We start from the raw sequence: 24,198 nt of genomic DNA, 5'->3' as shown, positions 1-24,198 counted from the left end.
AATGGGACCGTGTTACTTCAGATCCTATTCTCTGGAGATAACCCAATAGGAGAGAATAGGTTTCTTTGCAGAACAACTTCAAGGTTAATATATTAAAAATTTTATCAACTAAGCAGAACTACTTTTCCCAGTTGTCACTTTGAGAACTTCCATTAGATACGTTCCTACTTAAGCCACTTTAAAGGAACCAAGTCAACTGTGGCATGCATGCCCGAGGTGAATCCCCCATGCGTCTCATGCACCGTGCTCAGAGAGGACTGCGGGCCAGCCTGTGAGTGACCTCCCGCTCGCAGCAGCCTGGCAGCCATCAGGACAGACGTGTTTTCTTAGATTATACAAACCTCCAACATTAAATTGCTATGTCTGACATAAATATTATCCCCTTCTACTCTCAAGGAATTCTTCTGTGAAATTAAATCACAAGGGGGGGGAGCAAATAAACATAAATGTTTCAATCAGCAAGCACCAGAAACTAGCCCGAGTTTGATATAAAAAGGAAATAAAAATCTTGAGAACTTAGAGCCCCAACTCAAACAAAACTCACAGATACACTCTAAAAGCGTCCCCCACAACCACAAATAACAATACTGGCAGGCAGCAGCTACCAGAGCTTTAACTTTGGGGGTGGGACCACCACCACCTCCAGCTGTGTTTCCTCTTCTTCCATCTTCACCTGAAAAGTGACCCAGCAAACGGCCACAAGAGAGCGTGGTATTAGTGGGAACTCCATCATCAGTGCAAGGAAGCTGTGTTGGAACTTACACGGTGAACCAGCATTACCAACCTTTATTGTCTGAGCCTCAGAAGCTGCAGAATATTAAGCCACCTCGGTCTTCCTTCACCTAGAGTGCGGTTCGACTGATGGAAGTGATCCTTCGCAAAGGTGGAATGGAGGATGGAGCATCACTCTTTCTCAGTCCCTAGATTATGCTCTGCTTTTGATTTTTTTTTCTTTTTACTCAAGAATAAAAATACAAGAGTGCAAAAATGGCATAATTCAATCTGCTCTAATCTGAAATGTCCACTTCAAATAGCCACGGGCAAAGTATACTGATACAAAGTTTGGCTTTAGCCTTAGTATCGGAAATATGTTCACCCTGTCATTTGGTTTGTCTAATATGGATTTTTTTCCTTGGGGGTGGGGGGTTGGTTTATTTTTATGGTTTTCATATTAAAATGGTATGTATTTAAAAGTAATCTTCGAAATACAGCTCCTTTTCTTTCACAAAAATCTTTAAACAAGAATAGTTTTCCATAGTTGAACATTTCTCGTTATCTAATGACCCCAAAATTTGGATGTTCAAAACTAACATAAATACTGATTGAGTACTGACTCAAGGAAAGGAATGATGAGAAAGAAAAACCTATTGATTCCGACATCAAAGGAAAACAGTTTAAGCTTTACGTGTTAATTTATAGTAGGATTATATAGCATATATTCTTTCACTTCTTTAATAGAAGTGTAGTATCAAATCTCAGAGTTCAAACGCTTACTTTTTTTAAAATTACCATTCATAATATTTTTGAGAGGTAAGCAGAGAACTCAGTGTCTTTTTCTCAGAGATGAAAAATGAGATATGACCACTCAGCAATCTGTTAAGAACCATATTCCAATTCCTTGGTCAACACTGAATTCTCTAGACTCAGATCTTTGGCATTACTTGGATAAACTGTTAAAAACCATCGTTTCCTCCACAATGCATAATCAGCATTATCTTTACATTTTTGTTTGGGTTTCCTCTAAATTTTGCAATTTTCTCTATGTTTTGATAGTACCCACAGGATTTAAACACTAAATCACCAGACAGCGTTTAGCAAAATGATCAAAAACAACTGCACGTTAACACGCTGACTTAGTGCAGCGCTAGTATACTTGAAAAAATGTTGCCCCATATAGGGGTAAAAGTTCTCATAAACCAGCAATGTAATTTTAACTAAAAGAGCACAAAGAGGCCCAATCTTAGTGTTATATAATCCAAATTTTTAAAAAGGCATTTCATTTCCCACACACTTTTGTTAAAGAAAAAAATAACAGGATAGCATCCTTCCTCACAAAATACCTTACACAGACTCATTTTTGTAACTACATGATGTAGGGATAAAAACAAACAAAACCACTACCTAAGATGCAGCTGGTTCCCAAATGGTACACCAGTAGGGAAACAAGGAGCTTCTGGGATTGGATCTACAAATGTCAGGAGTCAAGGTTCCAGAAACATCCTCATAAATGCAAGAACGAGCCTGGCTTCCTTACAAGAGACTAAGAATACCGAGGAGTTCTACAATACCTATCAAATAGTTATGTCCACTGCCTCCTAAGTTCTGTACTAAAACAAAAGTTTCTATCCTAACAGAACAGCATGATCACTTGTCTGCAAAACAGACAGAACCAGTAAGGACTGGTAAGGGCAACAGAGGTCCCTTTTCTTTTTTAATCTAGTATGTCCCAGTTATTTATAAAATAATCCTACAACCTTGCTGCCAACTTAGAATGTGTGAACCTGGTCAGTGGGAATCAAGGGAGGAAGTACCTACTGATTTCCATGCATTAACATGCCATGCCTATGAAAACGTGCAGATTATACTATTCTGAGGGTAATCAGTGGGGAAATGTGTGCGCATGTTTACATTCTACATTAGGAAAGCTGCAGGATGAAGTGTAGCTCTGTTGACCACACATATGGAAGCCTATGTAGGAGTGGTGGCAACAGCTCCCTCTTCTTCTGTCCTGTCATCAGAGTCATGGTCATGAGAAACATTAAAGGCAGTTGCTTTGGCCTCCAGGTAGCAGAAGGCTAGAGCCAGGGGAACCGAAAAGGTGAGAGAAAAGGGAACCGACTGAGAAGCAGAGAGAAGCAGCCCAAAGATGAGGATCAGGGAGGGAATGAACGAAGGGGAGGTGGCAGGGGAGTGCTGGGCGTCAGCAGGGAGGAAGGAGGCCCAGGCCTTGGGGAGGCTGGGGAGAGCAAGGCACCCGTCCTCATCCAGCAGCGAGGGGAAGCCGGAGGGAAGGCATCTGCAGAAACTGAAGGACAAGTAATCACACTCCGAATCTTTGTGGTCAGCTGCTCTAAGAGGCTGCTCGTGGCTGGGAAGACAGGCAGGCTGAAGAGGGGCTACAACGGGACCCAAGAGAGAGCCCAGTGTGGAGACCTCGGGGCTGCCCTGCTCTGACGTGTCGCTCGTGTCGCTCGAGGAGCTGAGCTCCAGGCTGTCTAGGGTGACCTGGTCTGCCTCCCTCAAGGGGTCTTCCTCTGAAATGTCTGAAAGCAAGTCCATCTCAGGGACTGACAGCAGATTTGGTGAACAACATGAAGCACAGTGGATGAGTGGGGAAGGTGGACACATGGAAATGAGCTATTCTCAAAAGCAACAATGGGTACATTTATAAATGCAAAAAGACATGCAAGAGAGAAAGAGGAGAGAAGAAATAGTTAGTGAAAATTTTTTACTCTGAAGTAGGAACTGTATTAACACAGTTTAGTTAAAAAATCAAATGATCCATTTTTAACGAAGAAAACTGGACCACTTGCACACATAAAACGTACATATAGACTGACTTGTTATTTTCAATCTGGTAGCAAACAGATCCTATAAAACTTAAATGGCATCATTACTTTTAAACCTGGTTGCTGGCAGACATTCAAAGTATCAGCAAAAAGGCTGGTACTCTCAGTCATTTGCAGGAGACAAGCAGGATTTCCTTTGGAATTTAAAAAGACCAGACTTTTTTTTTTTTTTTTTTTAAATAACCAGATGCATCAGATTAGCCAGGCAAAATGGAACAGAAACTTTCTGAAATGCTGAGCTCTTCTGTTTCAGATCTGTGTAATCACACTTCTGGTTGCCCCGTTAAAATTAACTACAAAAATGATCCCGATAGTTTTTTAGCCAATGAAAGATAACCCTAGTGGACACAACTTCTGTTATTTTTAACTAAACTTTCAAGGAAATTATTCTTTTTAAATATGATAGTCACAAATTCTTTAACAAAGGGATGTGAATGATTGTACATCACCCGCCACAGGGAGTACCTGTCCTTGTGGCACGAGAGACAGGGCCCACCTGGCCCGAGACCGCCCGCTGCAGAGTGAGAAGCCACCAGTGCAGGGACCTCGAGGCACTGGCAGCTGCTTCCTGTGCAGCTCTTCATAAAGTCATGTGTGTATCTTTAAAATTTCCAAAGATAAATTTAGAGAACATTATACATTCAGAGCATAGTTTTGTTTCTCTTTTCTCACACTTACTTCCAATGCTACATGGAAAAAGTTGCTTTGTACAGATACTGAGAACACTCCATAGACCAATATCTAAGTGACCTGCCTTGCCCAAGGTACAAGGTAACATAAAATAACCCTGACAGATGAGAGGGCACAATACAGGTGACTGTCTGATTCAATATGGAATATATCCAAAATAAGGCCACAGGCAACACAGAAGCTCCCCATTCAGTATTCACAAAACAATTTACTGTGTGCTTAAATTCTTCATCAGCTATAGACTATACATATTTAACTGATAAAGCCTCTTTGTTCATTTCAAAAAATTTAAGCCAACATAATAAAAATAATCAAGATATAGACTACATTTTAACATTTACTTGTAAAAAAACAAATTTAATTTCAAATCATAACTTATAATTTGGGGGTTTAATTATATGAGCTTACTTTGAATATGGTCCAAAAGGCTAGTAAATTACTTACTTCCATTAATATAATATACGTTGACGTATTTTGCTTTGAACAACAATCCAGAAAGAAAAGGTTAGAGACCACAGTCCAAACCAGCAAGAGCTTGAAAACCAGGAAATTACATAAACAGAGAAGCTGAATGACTAATCTTAAATGAGATGATACTTGATATCTGAAAAGCAAATGTTAACAACAAGGTCTCCAGCACTAGGTACACATTTAAAGTCACATACTGTACTAATTTACACCATACCTTTACTTCAACCAGTTGCAAACGAGGGGCTTTAGTTGGGCTTCTGACTTCCCGTCTGCCAATTCCATCATGTACCGCAGCAGGGCTAATTCCAGGGCCATCCGCAGAAACTTCTCCGGCAGGGCCAAGAAAATCCTTCATAAGACTTTGGTCCATAACACCAGTCGGTGCTAGTGAAAATGATCACGTGGATTACTTAGGACCCGCAAATGGTAAAACTTTATGGAACTAACCCCACCCCACCCACAACTCGGATAAACACACAGCATGTAAACAATTAATAGGAAGAGAAACATTGCTTGAGCTCTGAAAATACCAACATACAAAATAAAACCATTTTTAATGTTTTACCAGACTCGGAAAGTATTTGGAATTTTAACCCATTAAACTATGCCAGGCTCTCAAGTCGCAGATTTTTGAAGGCTATACAGATGGTGGAATTGGTCAGCAGGGGGAGCTCTAAGACTAGCTGAAAAGCCAGATACAAGGCAAAATTATAATTCGTGAGCAATATTTTAATTTTCTAGGGTCTTTTGATCGTACCTGAAATTATTTCAGAATATATCCATTGCAACAAATAATTATCCAATCATTATTATTTGCTTTGATAAAATTTAAGTATCCTCTCATAAAGTCACCTTTCATTTGGACAGCATTCAAAATTCCAACAGGAGAGTAAAGGCAGATTTTAGAGAATTCACTTCTTAGCTTATGTTTAATATTTCCCTTCCTGAATCCCTCAACTTGGCCTATGGTAAATCCAATACATAAACCCTCTCAGCAAAACTGGTCACCTCTGGGTGCTCCCTTCCCCTCTCCTGCGGGGAGTCAGGGACCTACATTGTGTCAAAATTTTGTCATGTGACAGATCAACCCAAGACAGCCTCAGACCTCCACCAGGCAAAGGGACTGGAGGGTGGCATGGCCTCTCAACCTGGGGCTCCTCCCTGCAGGCATCCTTCGCCTGTGCTGATGCTTTGCTGACTCTTCAGTGGTTTGCCGTTTCTGTGCCCCCAGGGAAGCAGCACGAACACAGAGGCTGCAAGCTCTTGGGGGTCAAGGACTCTGTGTGCCACCATCCTGTCCTTGGGAGGCACCAAGCAGCTCCACCCCAAGCATCACAAGATACCTCTTGAGCTACACCCCTCACCTGCCCTGTCTAAAACTTGCTTCTTTTCCAGTATCCCATTTGCCAAATGCCACCCTCATGCTCAAGCCAGGGTCCTGGAAGTCTTCTTGACTTCTCCTTCATCCTCAACACCACCAAGTCCAGCAGGATGCTCGGAGGTATTTCTCAATGTGACCAGTTCTTTTCATCTCTACTTCCACCACCCAGGATCTTTTTAAGACTTGTGCACATCCTAAGTACTCCTGCTTTCCAAGGCCAACACTACATCATAATAAACATCAACATGCACTCACATTAAGTATATATATATATATATTTTTTACACTTTTGAGAAGACTTTAAATACTCTTGCCTTGGAAAGCATATGCTATGAGTAACTTTTCTAACTTACGAATGATCATGATTTCTTAGTATCCATTACATATACCTAAATTACTGCAAAATGAGAAAATCTGACCTAGAAATGGTTTCTAATGTAATGACATTGAAATTTTAACAAATACCAAATTAAAAATTATCAGCGACGATGACAAGATGTTAACGCTGCAAATTTTTAAACATTTGCTCATTTCTGTTGGCAGTTTTCTTTTGTATTTTGGAGACTCCCCCGCCCACCCCCCACATCTTCAACACTTCTGTAGAAGAGAAGTTGGGGGCCTCAAGGACTGTGCCTACCTATGATGCCAAATGGATAATGGGCCCTCCACCAACCAAGGCCAGGCCAGGCCAGGCCAGGATCCCTCTCACCTGGACGACTCCTAACACCAGCTTGCCGGCTTACTTTCTGTCCTCTCTAATCCTTCTCAACATTGCACTTGAGTGACCTTTATAAATGCTGACCCCATGCACACACACATTCTAAAACCCTTCGATGGATACACTTCACATGCTTTAACATGCCCTGCAAGGCCTTGCCCGACTTGCCCCATCCTACCTCTCCCTGTCGCACCGATCATATGTGCCATCTTTCTGCTCCTGGAACCTATCAAACTCTCTCTCACCTCATAACCTTCTGCTGTGCCCCATCTGCCACCCAGAATGCCTCAGCTCCTGTTCTTCGCAGTGCCACTGCCTCCTCAACTTTCAACTTTCGTATAAGATGGTTTTTCCTTAGACAGACCTTTCTCCCAGAAGCCGCTATCTAAGTAGTGTCCCTGCATAAGAAACTTTCCATTTTCGGGAAACCACTGGTTCCTCCTGCTCCCAAATGCATCTTGGATGTTAGTTCTCCTAAATGGCTAATGTGCCTTCGTGTTGGACTGACTTTTCAATCTTGGAGTCTCACTGTTCTAAAACAGCTCTCCTGGATTGATTTTATTTTGATATTTCCTCTTTGGAATGATTTTCCAGATTGAATTTTACTTTCTATGTAACCGCTAGAGGATTTATTTTACTTTGCCAAACTTCCAAGTGACAGTTATTTAAGTAAACATGTGAGCTGTCTCACATATCTGCAAGCTGTCTCACGTATCACTGGCTAAATTGAATGGAATCAGGATCAACCTTCTTTTGTGAATATATATTACTTTGAATTTTTCTGTAGGATGTGCGCCCTATAAAGATAGATACACCTAAAAATGTATATACAGATACAAAAATGTAAACAGAAAAGAGAAAATATATGCTGACAACAAAAAAAAAGGTATACAGCTGGGAGGGGAGAGGCATTTGGTACCAGGTCACAGCCTGGCTTTGCTTTGGGAGAAGAGGAGGAAAGTGAGCTGTAACCTAAGAGCTCACTGCTGTCCAGTCATGCATTAGCATGAAAAGCCTCCTATTTTTTCACAATAACACAATAATCCTTTTGATGACTTGCCCATCTGATGAATTACAGCGTCCCAAACACAGAGGGAAAAATAATGGATTACTGTGCCATGTTTGTTGCACTTAGTTGCAAAAATCATTGTTTTCAGATGCAGACCTACTCCAGCCCTCTGCACTAACTGCCCATTCAAGATGGTGGATTTCCTCAAAGGATAGTTGATACACCTCAAAGAAAGAGAAAGCACTGGCCATACTGTTCCATTTCAACTCGAAAAGTCACAATATAAGAGTGACAGAGCCTCACAGTTTAAACGGAAGGTTGAAAACAGTGTTCCAGAGAGAGGCGAGTTTCTCTCAGAGCACTAAATGGCAATGATGGTATTTATTCAGCATTTGTGTAAATTCTCTTGTGGGAAAGTGCAAGGTTTGTGAAATATTTACATGGGTTGGTCATTTTTCAGATTTACTTGAAAAAGTGCTCAGTTTTTGATGAACTAAAAGATACTCCAACTGCTGCAGGATGTTAGAAATTCACTGACTTCACATCACTGCATTTGGGAATGTGGCCTTTTATGTGAACCACAGTTCATGGGACCCTTTACACAATCTTCTCATAAACTACATGGAACATTCTCCAGAATCAGTATTTAATAACTGCACACACCAAAATGCCTACTAACATATCCTGGGAAACATTTCTGTGCATCTGACCGGAACAGCTTTTCCAAGTTTATTCTACTAGGAAAAGTGGATCAAGGCAAAGGCGTGTCAGTCCTCCACCGAGGGATCATTTCTAGCTGTTAGCATATTGGTCTGTTTCAGCTAATTATTTAAAATAAGTTGTTCAAGTTCACATTTCAGAGAAATAAGTGGTTCAAGTTCACATTTCAGAAAAATACCAGATAACAGCAAACAACCAAAAAAAAGCTTTCTGCTGATGAAGGGTAGTAAAACAGAAATTTTCAAATCTAATATTTTCATATATTTTGACAATGATCGACCAAACATCTTGGAAAACTATTTCGTAGAAAGTCATCTATACCAATCACTTTCTATTAGGTAAAAAGAAAACATTCTAACGTAAAATTAATCTTAGCTCTTCAATAGAAAACCTGCTATTAATCCAAATTTAGACAAGGTAATAAGATACATATGAGAAGAAAACAGTATCAATTTATTTTCATGTGTAGTTTATATAAAACTACATATAGGGAAGTGAATCTCCCTGGCAACGTGGAATATGACTCCCGGGGAGGAATGTAGACCCGGCATCGTGGGATGGAGAACATCTTCTTGACCAAAAGGGGGATGTGAAAGGAAATGAAATAAGCTTCAGTGGCAGAGAGACTCCAAAACGAGCCAAGAGATCACTCTGGTGGGCACTCTTACGCACACTTTAGACAACCTTTTTTAGGTTCTAAAGAATTGGGGTAGCTGGTGGTGGATATCTGAAACTATTAAACTACAACCCAGAACCCATGAATCTCGAAGACAGTTGTATAAAAATGTAGCTTATGAGGGGTGACAGTGGGATTGGGAATGCCATAAGGACCAAACTCCACTTTGTCTAGTTTATGGATGGATGTGTAGAAAAGTAGGGGAAGCAAACAAACAGACAAAGGTACCCAGTGTTCTTTTTTACTTCAATTGCTCTTTTTCACTCTAATTATTATTCTTGTTATTTTTGTGTGTGTGCTAATGAAGGTGTCAGGGATTGATTTAGGTGATGAATGTACAACTATGTAATGGTACTGTAAACAATCGAAAGTACAATTTGTTTTGTATGACTGCGTGGTATGTGAATATATCTCAATAAAATGATGATTAAAAAAAAAAAAAAAAAAAAGACAGTATAGCTTAACTCCACTTTAAAAAATAAGAAAATTGGATTTCTTTGAACATGACAATGGGACAAAAAGTCTTTGAAAAAAATATAAATTATTTGACTTTGCTGTTAATTATCTGTAGGAGTCATATGTACCACCCTTTTTTTCTGTGTGGAGAAAAAAGATCAGTTTGTATTTATAGGATTTAGATGAAAAGCTCAATTAAAAAATTAATTAAAAGTTAAAAAAATAAATAAATAAATAAATATGTGATAAAGCAAATATAAAAAAAAAAAAAAAAAAAAGGAATGATGGGAAAAAATATGCAGAGCCCCTCTGAGGAGCTGGGGGAAAATGCAGAGGTGTTGGGCTTCCTCACCTGTATTGTTGCTGATGTTCTAACAAACATTGAGGACTGGCAGATTAATGTGCCGAACCCTCTATCACAGGATTTGCCTTTAAGAAGCCTTTTACTGCAAAGGAGAAGCTAGGCCTGCTTGGCTGTGCATAAGTCTCCCCATGAATCCCTCTTTGTTGCTCAGATGTGGCCCTCTCTTTCTAACTAAGCCACCCCGGCAGGTGATCTCACTGCCCTTCCCCCTATGTGGGACCTAACTCCCAGGGGCATAAATCTCCCTGGCAACGCAAGATATGACTCCCAGGGATGAATCTGGACCCAGCACTGTGGGATTGAGAACTTCTTCTTGACCAAAAAGGGGATGTGAAAATGAAACGAAATAAAGTTTCAGTGGCTGAGAGATTTCAAATGTATTCGAGAGATCACTCTGATGGACATTCTTACACACTATAAAGATAACCCTTTTTAGGTTTTAATGTATTGGAATAGCTAGAAGTAAATACCTGAAACTATCAACCCCAACTCATTGGCCTTTATTCTTGAAGACGATTGTATGACATTGTAGCTTACAAGGGGTGACAGGGTGATTTGGAAAGCCTTGTAGATTGTACTCCTTTTATCCATTGTATGGATGGATGAGTAGAAAAATGGGGGCAAAAAATTAAAGGAAAAATAGAGCAGGAGGGGGGAACAATTTGAGTGTACTTTTTTCACTATTTTTTTTTTTATTCTTATTATCACTTTTTCTGGTACAAGGAAAATGTTAAAAAATAGATCAGGGTGATGAATGAACTATATAATGGTAATGTGATCAATTGATTGTATATTTTGGATGATTATATGGATGTTCTTTTTCATTTTAATTTTTTTAAATTTTAATTTAATTTTTGTTTTATTTTTTGGAGTAATGAAAATGTTCACAGTTTGTGGTGATGAAAGCACAACTCTATGATGATGTTGTGAACAACTGATTGTACACTTTGATTGTATGTTATGTGATTATATCCCAGTAAAATTGCATAAAAAAAAAGAAAAAAAAAAAAAAAAAACTACATATAAATATGTAACTAATTAGAATTTCAACAGAAAAATGCTCAAAAGAATGCACAACTCCCCTTGGGTGCAAGAGTACACGCAAATTCTGTATTTTCTTGCTTTTTGTTCAAACACTAATTAAAACTAATTTCATTGACGCTTTGAATGTTTTCTTAGGTGCTGGAAAGTAAGGTAAGCTTTAGGAAGATTTTTTTAACTCAGAATTTGATGAAACTAAGAATATTTCAAGGACTTCTTGATTATGATGCATATAGTACCATATCAAAAAACAAAACAAAACAAAAAACCCAAAAACCTTGGAATTACATTTTTGCCATTAAATAATAAATTAAAGTAATTAACCCATAGAAAATGTATCACAAGCTTGTCAAACAAATAAAATGTGTTTGTCCAACATCTCACTAACTAGAACTGTTAATCAACATTTGTGTATGCTGACTGTACAAGAAAAATTTATGTTCAGAATAACAACTTCAAGAAACTACAAAAGTATTTTCTTCTGAGTGTAAGTAACAGCATTCGATTTCCTCAGGAAAAAACACCTACCCCTCAAGGGTATTTCTGGTTACCTTATTAACAGAATCACCATGTTCTGACCCCATAGGATTGGAGAAAGACTAATGGAATCCAGAAGCATCATAAATGCATTTACCTCCATCCAGACTCCTGGAGACCCGCTTGCTAGAGGTGCGATCAAAATGTGGCGCTGGCCTGTCAATGAGGGTGCTGGCCTGGCGGGTCTGGGCTTGGGTGCGGCCGCTGTAGCGGAACTTGGACCCCAAGGTCAGGAACTTGGCCTTTGGTGGCTGCTCTGGAGACACAAGCCTATGGAAAACAACCACAACAACAAAAAATACATAATTAAACATCAAGGGCTTTTATTTAAAATAAAAAAGCTAACTATATATTTTAATATTCCATTTTGTTTAAGTATGATGACTCAATTTTCAAAAATGCTGTCTAAACTTTCTAGTGAATACGAACATTATTTATAAAACCTCCTACACATACCGAGCTTTGTGATGGTGATAAGATGAATAAATCCACATTTACGTAGTCATAGAAATATGGTTTTCTCAACCTGAGCAAAAGAGCAGCTGTTTTCAATGTGTATTAAAGGTTATTTATTTGTATTAGCCTAAATCATTTATATAAACACATATGTCTGAATTCTTGCTCCTAGATATAAATGCCAAGAAGAAATCCATTAGCATTAGTAACCCCTAATATTTATGTCTATTTCTTCTGGGAAAGGAACATCCAACTCAGAAACATGTCCCTTCAAGTGGGAATGTGGACACTGATGTGAACCACATGAAGACAGAGCGCACAGTGGATCTGCAGAGACGACCAGCATTCGTCCTTGCCAACACGATTCTACTACATAAGCCCTGGGTTCATAATGAAGTCAACCTTTCCTGATGTCAAATAGTTCCAGACTGATGCAAAAGTATGTTTTTAGCAAATGAGTCAAGCTTGTTTGGAATACAGCTAAAGCAGTCTCACTTTCGTTGTCAGATCAAGGGCTGGCAAAAAGTCTTAACATAATTTCAGAGCTGCTCTAGAATTTATTAAATAAGACTTCAGTCAATGATTTCAGAATATGGAAAACTTCATCAAAATTATTCCTATCAGTCTTCAAGGAAGAGTTGTTTCTTAAAGAGTTCATTATTATTTCAAGTATTTCTAGGGAATGTGCATTTAAGTAGATAAGAGTCTAAAGACACGTTCACATACTTACTTTTCAGCTTTCTCTTAGTGTTATACAGTCACAGCATTTAAGAACACCTTTTGAGGTGGAAACAACCCAAGTGTCCATCAATGGATGAATGGATAAACAAAATGTGATAAATACACACAATGAAATATTATTCAGCCACAAAAAGGAATGAGGTTGTGATACTTGCTACAACATGGATGAACCTTGAAGACATCGTGTTGAATAAAATAAGCCAGACAGAAAAGAACAAATGTTGTATAATCTCACTGATAGAAAGTAATTAGAATATGCAAATTCATAATCAGAAAATAAATTACAGGTTACCAGGGCCAAGGGTGGGTGTAGAGAATGAAGAGTTAATGCTTAATTGATGCAGAGTTTCTGTTTAGGATGATGGAAAAATTTTGGTAATGGATGGTGTTGATGGTAGCATAACATTTTGAACGTAACACCACCACTGAATGTATACTTGAAAGTGGCTAAAATGGAAAATTTTGTGTTGTATATGTTACCACAATAAAAAGTTTTTAAAAAGAACACCTTTTGAGCTCTCTTGTGCCAGAATTCTGGGGAAGAGAAGTCGGGCAATAAGCTCTATTACTCCTGACATATTGCAAGGACTACTGTGAATATTTCAGTCTTGATTTAATAAAATATAAAGCAATTCCATTGATATAAATTGCTATGTTTTTTTAAAATGCAGGTTTGTTCAATTATGAAGAATCTCTCTCATTTATATAGGCTGGGATATGCAAACCAGGCAAAATGTCTAAGTGAAAAGAATTCTATACAACTGTATTTCGTTTAGTCCAATATTTTTTCCTTTAGGGTATTGCTCAGACATTTGGTTGACACTGAAATGCATATCAGAATAACTGTCTACTTATCACTTTGAAAGTCATAAACAGGAGGCGGGGCAAGATGGCAGACTGGTGAGCTGTATGTTTTAGTTACTCCTCCAGGAAAGTAGGTAAAAAGCCAGGAACTGCGTGGACTGGACACCACAGAGCAATCTGTCTTTGGGCATACTTCATACAACACTCATGAAAACGTGGAACTGCTGAGATCAGCGAAATCTGTAAGTTTTTGCGGCCAGGGGACCCGCGCCCCTCCCTGCCAGGCTCAGTCCCGGGGGAGGAGGGGCTGTCAGCTCCAGGAAGGAGAAGGGAGAATTGCAGTGGCTGCTCTTACCGGAAACTCATTCTACTGATTCAAACTCCAACCATAGATAGACTGAGGCCAGACACCAGAGACTCTGAGAGCAGCCAGCCCAGCAGAGAGGAGACAGGCATAGAAAAAAAACAACACGAAAAACTCCAAAATAAAAGCAGAGGATTTTTGGAGTTCTGGTGAACACAGAAAGGGGAAGGGCGGAGATCAGGCCTTGAGGGGCATATGCAAATCCCGAAGCAAGGCTGATCTCTCTGCCCTGGGCACCTTTCCTTAATGGCCCTGGTAGCTTTGTCTATTAGCATTTCAATAACCCATTAGATCTCTGAGGAGGGCCGTTTTTTTTTTTTTTTTTTTTTTTTTTTTTGTTTTGTTTTTTTTTTTTTTAAATCCTTTTTGCTTTTTCTAAAACAATTACTCTAAGAAGCTCAATACAGAAAGCTTCAAAGAATTGAAATTTGGGCACGTCAAGTCAAGAGCAGAACTAAGAGAGCTCTGAGACAAAAGGCAATAATCCAGTGGCTGAGAAAATTCACTAAACAACACAACTTCCCAAGAAAAGGGGGGTGTCCGCTCACAGCCACCATCCTGGTGGACAGGAAACACTCCTGCCCATCGCCAGCCCCACAGCCCAGAGCTGCCCCAGACAACCCAGTGTGACGGAAGTGCTTCAAATAACAGGCACACACCACAAAACTGGGCGTGGACATTAGCCTTCCCTGCAACCTCAGCTGAATGTCCCAGAGCTGGGAAGGGGGAGCAGTGTGAATTAACAGAGCCCCATTCAGCCATCATTTGAGCAGACTGGGAGCCTCCCAACACAGCCCAGCAGCCCAGAACTGCCCTGGGGGGACGGCACTCACCTGCGACATAGCACAGTCATCCCTCAACAGAGGACCCGGGGTGAACAGCCTGGAAGAGGGGCCCACTTGCAAGTCTCAGGAGCCATACGCCAATACCAAAGACTTGTGGGTCAGTGGCAGAGACAAACTGTGGCAGGACTGAACTGAAGGATTAGACTATTGCAGTAGCTTTAAAACTCTAGGATCATCAGGGAGATTTGATTGTTAGGGCCACCCCCCCTCCCCGACTGCCCAGAAACACGCCCCACATACAGGGCAGGCAACACCAACTACACACGCAAGCTTGGGACACCAATTGGGCCCCACAAGACTCACTCCCCCACTCACCAAAAAGGCTAAGCAGGGGAGATCTGGCTTGTGGAGAACAGGTGGCTCGTGGACGCCACCTGCTGGTTAGTTAGAGAAAGTGTACTCCACGAAGCTGTAGATCTGATAAATTAGAGATAAGGACTTCAACTGGTCTACAAACCCTAAAAGAACCCTATCAAGGTCAGCAAATGCCACGAGGCCAAAAACAACAGAAAATTATAAAGCATATGAAAAAACCAGACGGTATGGATAACCCAAGCCCAAGCACCCAAATCAAAAGACCAGAAGAGACACACCTAGAGCAGCTACTCAAAGAACTAAAGATGAACAATGAGACCCTAGTACGGGATATGAAGGAAATCAAGAAGACCCTAGAAGAGCATAAAGAAGACATTGCAAGACTAAATAAAAAAATGGATGATCTTATGGAAATTAAAGAAACTGTTGACCAAATTAAAAAGATTCTGGACACTCATAGTACAAGACTAGAGGAAGTTGAACAACGAATCAGTGACCTGGAAGATGACAGAATGGAAAATGAAAACATAAAAGAAAGAATGGGGAAAAAAATTGAAAAACTCGAAATGGACCTCAGGGATATGATAGATAATATGAAACGTCCGAATATAAGACTCATTGGTGTCCCAGAAGGGGAAGAAAAGGGTAAAGGTCTAGGAAGAGTATTCAAAGAAATTGTTGGGGAAAACTTCCCAAATCTTCTAAACAACATAAATACACAAATCATAAATGCTCAGCGAACTCCAAATAGAATAAATCCAAAAAAACCCACTCCGAGACATATACTGATCACACTGTCAAACATAGAAGAGAAGGAGCAAGTTCTGAAAGCAGCAAGAGAAAAGCAATTCACCACATACAAAGGAAACAGCATAAGACTAAGTAGTGACTACTCAGCAGCCACCATGGAGGCGAGAATGCAGTGGCACGATATATTTAAAATTCTGAGTGAGAGGAATTTCCAGCCAAGAATACTTTATCCAGCAAAGCTCTCCTTCAAATTTGAGGGAGAGCTTAAATTTTTCACAGACAAAGAAATGCTGAGAGAATTTGCTAACAAGAGACCTGCCCTACTGGAGATACTAAAGGGAGCCCTACAGACAGAGAAACAAAGACAGGACAGAGAGACTTGGAGAAAGGTTCAGTACTAAAGAGATTCGGTATGGGTACAATAAAGGATATTAATAGAGAGAGGGAAAAATATGGCAAACATAATCCAAAGGATAAGATGGCCGATTCAAGAAATGCCTTCACGGTTTTAACGTTGAATGTAAATGGATTAAACTCCCCAATTAAAAGATATAGATTCGCAGAATGGATCAAAAAAAATGAACCATCAATATGTTGCATACAAGAGACTCATCTTAGACACAGGGACACAAAGAAACTGAAAGTGAAAGGATGGAAAAAAATATTTCATGCAAGCTACAGCCAAAAGAAAGCAGGTGTAGCAATTTTAATCTCAGATAAAATAGACTTCAAATGCAGGGATGTTTTGAGAGACAAAGAAGGCCACTACATACTAATAAAAGGGGCAATTCAGCAAGAAGAAATAACAATCGTAAATGTCTATGCACCCAATCAAGGTGCCACAAAATACATGAGAGAAACATTGGCAAAACTAAAGGAAGCAATTGATGTTTCCACAATAATTGTGGGAGACTTCAACACATCACTCTCTCCTATAGATAGATCAACCAGACAGAAGACCAATAAGGAAATTGAAAACCTAAACAATCTGATAAATGAATTAGATTTAACAGACATCTACAGGACATTACATCCCAAATCAACAGGATACACATACTTTTCTAGTGCTCACGGAACTTTCTCCAGAATAGATCATATGCTGGGACATAAAACAAGCCTCAATAAATTTAAAAAGATTGAAATTATTCAAAGCACATTCTCTGACCACAATGGAATAAAATTAGAAGTCAATAACCATCAGAGACTTAGAAAATTCACAAATACCTGGAGGTTAAACAACACACTCCTAAACAATCAGTGGGTTAAAGAAGAAATAGCAAGAGAAATTGCTAAATATATAGAGACGAATGAAAATGAGAACACAACATACCAAAACCTATGGGATGCAGCAAAAGCAGTGCTAAGGGGGAAATTTATAGCACTAAACGCATATATTAAAAAGGAAGAAAGAGCCAAAATCAAAGAACTAATGGATCAACTGAAGAAGCTAGAAAATGAACAGCAAACCAATCCTAAACCAAGTACAAGAAAAGAAATAACAAGGATTAAAGCAGAAATAAATGACATAGAGAACAAAAAAACAATAGAAAGGATAAATATCACCAAAAGTTGGTTCTTTGAGAAGATCAACAAGATTGACAAGCCCCTAGCTAGACTGACAAAATCAAAAAGAGAGAAGACCCATATAAACAAAATAATGAATGAAAAAGGTGACATAACTGCAGATCCTGAAGAAATTAAAAAAATTATAAGAGGATATTATGAACAACTGTATGGCAACAAACTGGATAATGTAGAAGAAATGGACAATTTCCTGGAAACATATGAACAACCTAGACTGACCAGAGAAGAAATAGAAGACCTCAACCAACCCATCACAAGCAAAGAGATCCAATCAGTCATCAAAAATCTTCCCACAAATAAATGCCCAGGGCCAGATGGCTTCACAGGGGAATTCTACCAAACTTTCCAGAAAGAACTGACACCAATCTTACTCAAACTCTTTCAAAACATTGAAAAAAATGGAACACTACCTAACTCATTTTATGAAGCTAACATCAATCTAATACCAAAACCAGGCAAAGATGCTACAAAAAAGGAAAACTACCGGCCAATCTCCCTAATGAATATAGATGCAAAAATCCTCAACAAAATACTTGCAAATCGAATCCAAAGACACATTAAAAAAATCATACACCATGACCAAGTGGGGTTCATTCCAGGCATGCAAGGATGGTTCAACATAAGAAAAACAATCAATGTATTACAACACATTAAAAACTCGAAAGGGAAAAATCAATTGATCATCTCAATAGATGCTGAAAAAGCATTTGACAAAATCCAACATCCGTTTTTGATAAAAACACTTCAAAAGGTAGGAATTGAAGGAAACTTCCTCAACATGATAAAGAGCATATATGAAAAACCCACAGCCAGCATAGTACTCAATGGTGAGAGACTGAAAGCCTTCCCTCTAAGATCAGGAACAAGACAAGGATGCCCGCTGTCACCACTGTTATTCAACATTGTGCTGGAAGTGCTAGCCAGGGCAATCCGGCAAGACAAAGAAATAAAAGGCATCCAAATTGGAAAAGAAGAAGTAAAACTGTCATTGTTTGCAGATGATATGATCTTATATCTAGAAAACCCTGAGAAATCAACGATACACCTACTAGAGCTAATAAACAAATTTAGCAAAGTAGCGGGATACAAGATTAATGCACATAAGTCAGTAATGTTTCTATATGCTAGAAATGAACAAACTGAAGAGACACTCAAGAAAAAGATACCATTTTCAATAGCAACTAAAAAAATCAAGTACCTAGGAATAAACTTAACCAAAGATGTAAAAGACCTATACAAAGAAAACTACATAACTCTACTAAAAGAAATAGAAGGGGACCTTAAAAGATGGAAAAATATTCCATGTTCATGGATAGGAAGGCTAAATGTCATTAAGATGTCAATTCTACCCAAACTCATCTACAGATTCAATGCAATCCCAATCAAAATTCCAACAACCTACTTTGCAGACTTGGAAAAGCTAGTTATCAAATTTATTTGGAAAGGGAAGATGCCTCGAATTGCTAAAGACACTTTAAAAAAGAAAAACGAAGTGGGAGGACTTACACCCCCTGACTTTGAAGCTTATTATAAAGCCACAGTTGCCAAAACAGCATGGTACTGGCACAAAGATAGACATATAGATCAATGGAATCGAATTGAGAATTCAGAGATAGACCCTCAGATCTATGGCCGACTGATCTTTGATAAGGCCCCCAAAGTCACCGAACTGAGCCATAATGGTCTTTTCAACAAATGGGGCTGGGAGAGTTGGATATCCATATCCAAAAGAATGAAAGAGGACCCCTACCTCACCCCCTACACAAAAATTAACTCAAAATGGACCAAAGATCTCAATATAAAAGAAAGTACCATTAAACTCCTAGAAGATAATGTAGGAAAACATCTTCAAGACCTTGTATTAGGAGGCCACTTCCTAGACTTTACACCCAAAGCACAAGCAACAAAAGAGAAAATAGATAAATGGGAACTCCTCAAGCTTAGAAGTTTCTGCACCTCAAAGGAATTTCTCAAAAAGGTAAAGAGGCAGCCAACTCAATGGGAAAAAATTTTTGGAAACCATGTATCTGACAAAAGACTGATATCTTGCATATACAAAGAAATCCTACAACTCAATGACAATAGTACAGACAGCCCAATTATAAAATGGGCAAAAGATATGAAAAGACAGTTCTCTGAAGAGGAAATACAAATGGCCAAGAAACACATGAAAAAATGTTCAGCTTCACTAGCTATTAGAGAGATGCAAATTAAGACCACAATGAGATACCATCTAACACCGGTTAGAATGGCTGCCATTAAACAAACAGGAAACTACAAATGCTGGAGGGGATGTGGAGAAATTGGAACTCTTATTCATTGTTGGTGGGACTGTATAATGGTTCAGCCACTCTGGAAGTCCGTCTGGCAGTTCCTTAGAAAACTAGAGATAGAGCTACCATTCGATCCAGCGATTGCACTTCTCGGGATATACCCGGAAGATCGGAAAGCAGTGACACGAACAGATATCTGCACGCCAATGTTCATAGCAGCATTATTCACAATTGCCAAGAGATGGAAACAACCCAAATGTCCATCAACAGATGAGTGGATAAATAAAATGTGGTATATACACACGATGGAATACTATGCGGCAGTAAGAAGGAACGATCTGGTGAAACATATGACAACATGGATGAACCTTGAAGACATAATGCTGAGCGAAATAAGCCAGGCACAAAAAGAGAAATATTATATGCTACCACTAATGTGAACTTTGAAAAATGTAAAACAAATGGTTTATAATGTAGAATGTAGGGGAACTAGCAGTAGAGAGCAATTAAGGAAGGGGGAACAATAATCCAAGAAGAACAGATAAGCTATTTAACGTTCTGGGGATGCCCAGAAATGACTATGGTCTGTTAATTTCTGATGGATGTAGTAGGAACAAGTTCACTGAAATGTTGCTATAGTATGTAACTTTCTTGGGGTAAAGTAGGAACATGTTGGAAGTTAAGCAGTTATCTTAGGTTAGTTGTCTTTTTCTTACTCCCTTGCTATGGTCTCTTTGAAATGTTCTTTTATTGTATGTTTGTTTTCTTTTTAACTTTTTTTTTCATACAGTTGATTTTAAAAAATAAGGGAAATTTAAAAAAAAAAAAAAAAAGAAAAAAGAAAAACAAGGAAGGAAAAAAAAAAAAAAAAAAACACGATGTAGTGCCCCCTTGAGGAGCCTGTGGAGAATGCAGGGGTATTCGCCTACCCCACCTCCATGGTTGCTAACATGACCACAGACATAGGGGACTGGTGGTTTGATGGGTTGAGCCCTCTAACATAAGTTTTACCCTTGGGAAGACGGTTGCTGCAAAGGAGAGGCTAGGCCTCCCTGTATTTGTGCCTAAGAGTCTCCTCCAGAATGCCTCTTTGTTGCTCAGATGTGGCCCTCTCTCTCTGGCTAAGCCAACTTGAAAGGTGAAATCACTGCCCTCCCCCCTACGTGGGATCAGACACCCAGGGAAGTGAATCTCCCTGGCAACGTGGAATATGACTCCCAGGGAGGAATGTAGACCCGGCATCGTGGGATGGAGAACATCTTCTTGACCAAAAGGGGGATGTGAAAGGAAATGAAATAAGCTTCAGTGGCAGAGAGATTCCAAAACGAGCCGAGAGATCACTCTGGTGGGCACTCTTACGCACACTTTAGACAACCTTTTTTAGGTTCTAAAGAATTGGGGTAGCTGGTGGTGGATACCTGAAACTATTAAACTACAACCCAGAACCCATGAATCTCGAAGACAGTTGTATAAAAATGTAGCTTATGAGGGGTGACAGTGGGATTGGGAATGCCATGGGGACCAAACTCCACTTTGTCTAGTTTATGGATGGATGTGTAGAAAAGTAGGGGAAGCAAACAAACAGACAAAGGTACCTAGTGTTCTTTTTTACTTCAATTGCTCTTTTTCACTCTAATTATTATTCTTGTTATTTTTGTGTGTGTGCTAATGAAGGTGTCAGGGATTGATTTAGGTGATGAATGTACAACTATGTAATGGTACTGTAAACAATCGAAAGTACAATTTGTTTTGTATGACTGCGTGGTATGTGAATATATCTCAATAAAATGATGATTAAAAAATAAAAAAAAATTAAAAAAAAAAAAAAAAAGAAAGTCATAAACAAACTAGATGGATTTTCTTTCTTTCAAACTGGGATATTTTCTTGTCTGACTGGCATTAGCAACTATGAACACAAAATTTTCACTTACAGATTAAATTTCTGATGACAAAGAAATCTTTAAGGAATTAAACTCCAATTAAATAAAAACATATTAAAGCAAAAAAAAAAAAAAAGGACTGAACTCATTTATTAGCTTTCTCTAAAACAAATTTTATAATTAAAGTCAATGGTAATGTAAATAAGCATTCTAAGAAAATGCAGGCCAAGTTCAAGATCACGTAACAGTGACTTCCTTTATATTCCATGTCTGACTTGCTACAATATCTTAACTTCATAAAAATGTTTGCACTTGTCACTTTAAAAATTATTATTGCTTTTTATCATGATTCGACAGGGAAACCTGCTGTCTGTTCTAACTAGAGCTGTATTATTTTGTTCATAATTGTTATCTACTAGATCTCCTTGAGGCTGGTTCATGTTGTCTTGAGGAGAAATTTCTCATGATTTACCAAGTGAAATTAGAAATTATTCAAGAAATTATGTGATCACTATAACTAAGTCAGATAAAATCAAGTATATTTTATGATTTACATTCTCCTCATCAGAACAGTCTTGAAAATAGACATTTACCAACTTACTTTCAAGACGTCATTTGTACCAGCTGATAATTCACCTTAAAAATAGCACACTGTGGTACAGACTAAGAACAATGAGGACAATAAATATTATTACATGTCAGAAATGGTTCGAAGTTTGATTCACATGGTATCTCAGGTAATTTTCCAAATAACTCTATATAAGGTAAATACTATCATTAATACAATTATTATTACTATTATATGGATGAGGAAAGTAAGAATCAGAGAAGTTGAGTAACTTACTCACAGTCAGATGCCTAATGTGCAGTGGAACAAGGTTTAACCATAAGAGTCCAGAGCAAAACTCCTAAAGATGAAAAGTCTACACACGCAGTTATATAGCAGTGATTGGGAAATAAGGAAACGGAGACAATGAAGGTAAGCAAATTACATTTGTAAAATACATGTCCTTAAAAAAAGTATGAAAGGGAATAGGATATAAGCTAAAGGTGGTCTTGGGGTCTAAGGGGAGCCTCTGTTGGTTGGTTTCTAAAGGAGCAAGACCAGGACATGTTTATTGGCCAGAAAAGGTGCGGTCAAAGGTGTCTGCTGGAGAGTGCATAATTTACAAAGTTCAGCTCTCTGTGAGGCAAGAAAGAAGACATCAAGGCAGAAGAATGACTGTCTCCTCCTTGAGACAGAAGAGGAGGGAATGAATGGGGCAGGTGGGAAGTGATGCTCAATCAGGGGCAAAGAAGGAAAAAGAAGAGGGGCAGGAAACAGAATGCTCACGACCCACAGCATTGACTATCAGTGCAGCACCCAACGGAAGGCATGTGAGGAGAGGAAGAGGCTCAAGAAGACCATGAATATTTGGAATGTGAAAGCAAGTAAAAAAAGATTGCCCGGCAGCACTGAGCATCTGGCTGATATAGCTACAATAGCACAACTCCCAGGACTGTGCTACTTCCTGTTGTAAAAAGTTAACTGCACTTTTCATGATAGTTGTGCCATTTGAGGTAGCCCTGGTGGCACAGGTACAGAAGTGGTGAGGTCAAGACATGAAAGGAATCCAGGAACAGCAGGTTGGCTAGGTGGGTGTGCAAAAAGGCCAGGGGTTGGAGGGAGTTATAACACCCCAGCCAAAGTAGCCAAAGGGTTAAAGCCAGTGTGGAAGGAAGATAAACCTGGAGGGAGCTGATAAGAGCATCTAACTGAAGCCCAGATAAGTTATAAGGAAAAGAAGAATGGCAGCAGGGCTGTGGACCCACAGTGGTGGTGGAGGGAAGGGCGGTGAGAGAAAGTGGATTTTTGGACCATGGCAGAGGCAGATCAGTGCTGAGTGATGATAAAGCCGGGCTATGGAAACAGAAGCGGGAGCGACTGAGCACAGAGGAGGCTGGCCCTGAGGAGAACAAGGAACCAGAAGGCAGGGGAGTCATGCGTCCACTGGCCACACTATCCACAACCACTTCCTAGTAGTACAAAGAGGGGATCAAAAGTAATAGCAAGCAGTTTCCTTCCATTACCTGTAGAAAGTATGATGCTCCACGCACACTTTCCATAACCGTTTAGCTGCCCGGTGGTTTGGCAGTTTGAAGCCAATGGTACTCTCAAACTGTTCCAGCTAGAATAAATTCATAAAACAAATGAGCATGTTTCCTTAAGAGATAACTAGAGGCTACTGAAAAATGTGGATCCAGCTGTTTAAGAAATAATTCCTCTTGAAAAAGGTAACAATCAGCTTTAATATAAATACACAAAACAAATGTTCCTTACATTACAACATATAGATTACAACACCATTTTCTTTGAGAAGTAAATAACTACTCACCTAAACCAAATATTTTCAATGTCCACTAAAATTCATTTTATCCCCTTCCTACTGGTCTCTAGCAATTAATTCATTATACAAAAAGAGAAAGCATCCACAATGTGCCAAGCATTTACTACCTTTTCTTTTCTGTGAAAAATTTCCTACTTTAGATTTACTGGCAAGAATACTGATCTCTT

General features: G+C 39.1%; 1 protein-coding gene across 14 annotated transcripts in view; it reads right to left on the bottom strand.

The window, feature by feature from the left end:
* The window catches only part of EPB41L2 (erythrocyte membrane protein band 4.1 like 2), a 229,245-nt gene that overhangs the window by 42,451 nt on the left and 162,596 nt on the right, over positions 1-24,198 (bottom strand). For 8 of the 14 annotated variants that reach the window (XM_037844854.1, XM_037844858.1, XM_037844861.1 and 5 more), the window contains exons 10-13: positions 23,715-23,812; positions 11,730-11,902; positions 4,945-5,114; positions 342-404 (exon numbers count right to left, since the gene is read on the bottom strand). In XM_037844854.1, the coding sequence (XP_037700782.1) occupies positions 342-404; positions 4,945-5,114; positions 11,730-11,902; positions 23,715-23,812 (504 nt within the window). Of the gene's footprint in view, positions 1-341; positions 405-784; positions 3,358-4,944; positions 5,115-11,729; positions 11,903-23,714; positions 23,813-24,198 lie in introns of those variants that run through there. The other 6 variants (XM_037844859.1, XM_037844862.1, XM_037844864.1 and 3 more) reach the window with 2 other exon arrangements.

The sequence above is a fragment of the Choloepus didactylus genome, chromosome 7 (genome assembly GCF_015220235.1).
Source record: "Choloepus didactylus isolate mChoDid1 chromosome 7, mChoDid1.pri, whole genome shotgun sequence".
NCBI lineage: Eukaryota > Metazoa > Chordata > Mammalia > Pilosa > Megalonychidae > Choloepus > Choloepus didactylus.
Note: the sequence above shows the minus strand (reverse complement) of the source record. Positions and strands in the feature narration are given on the sequence as shown.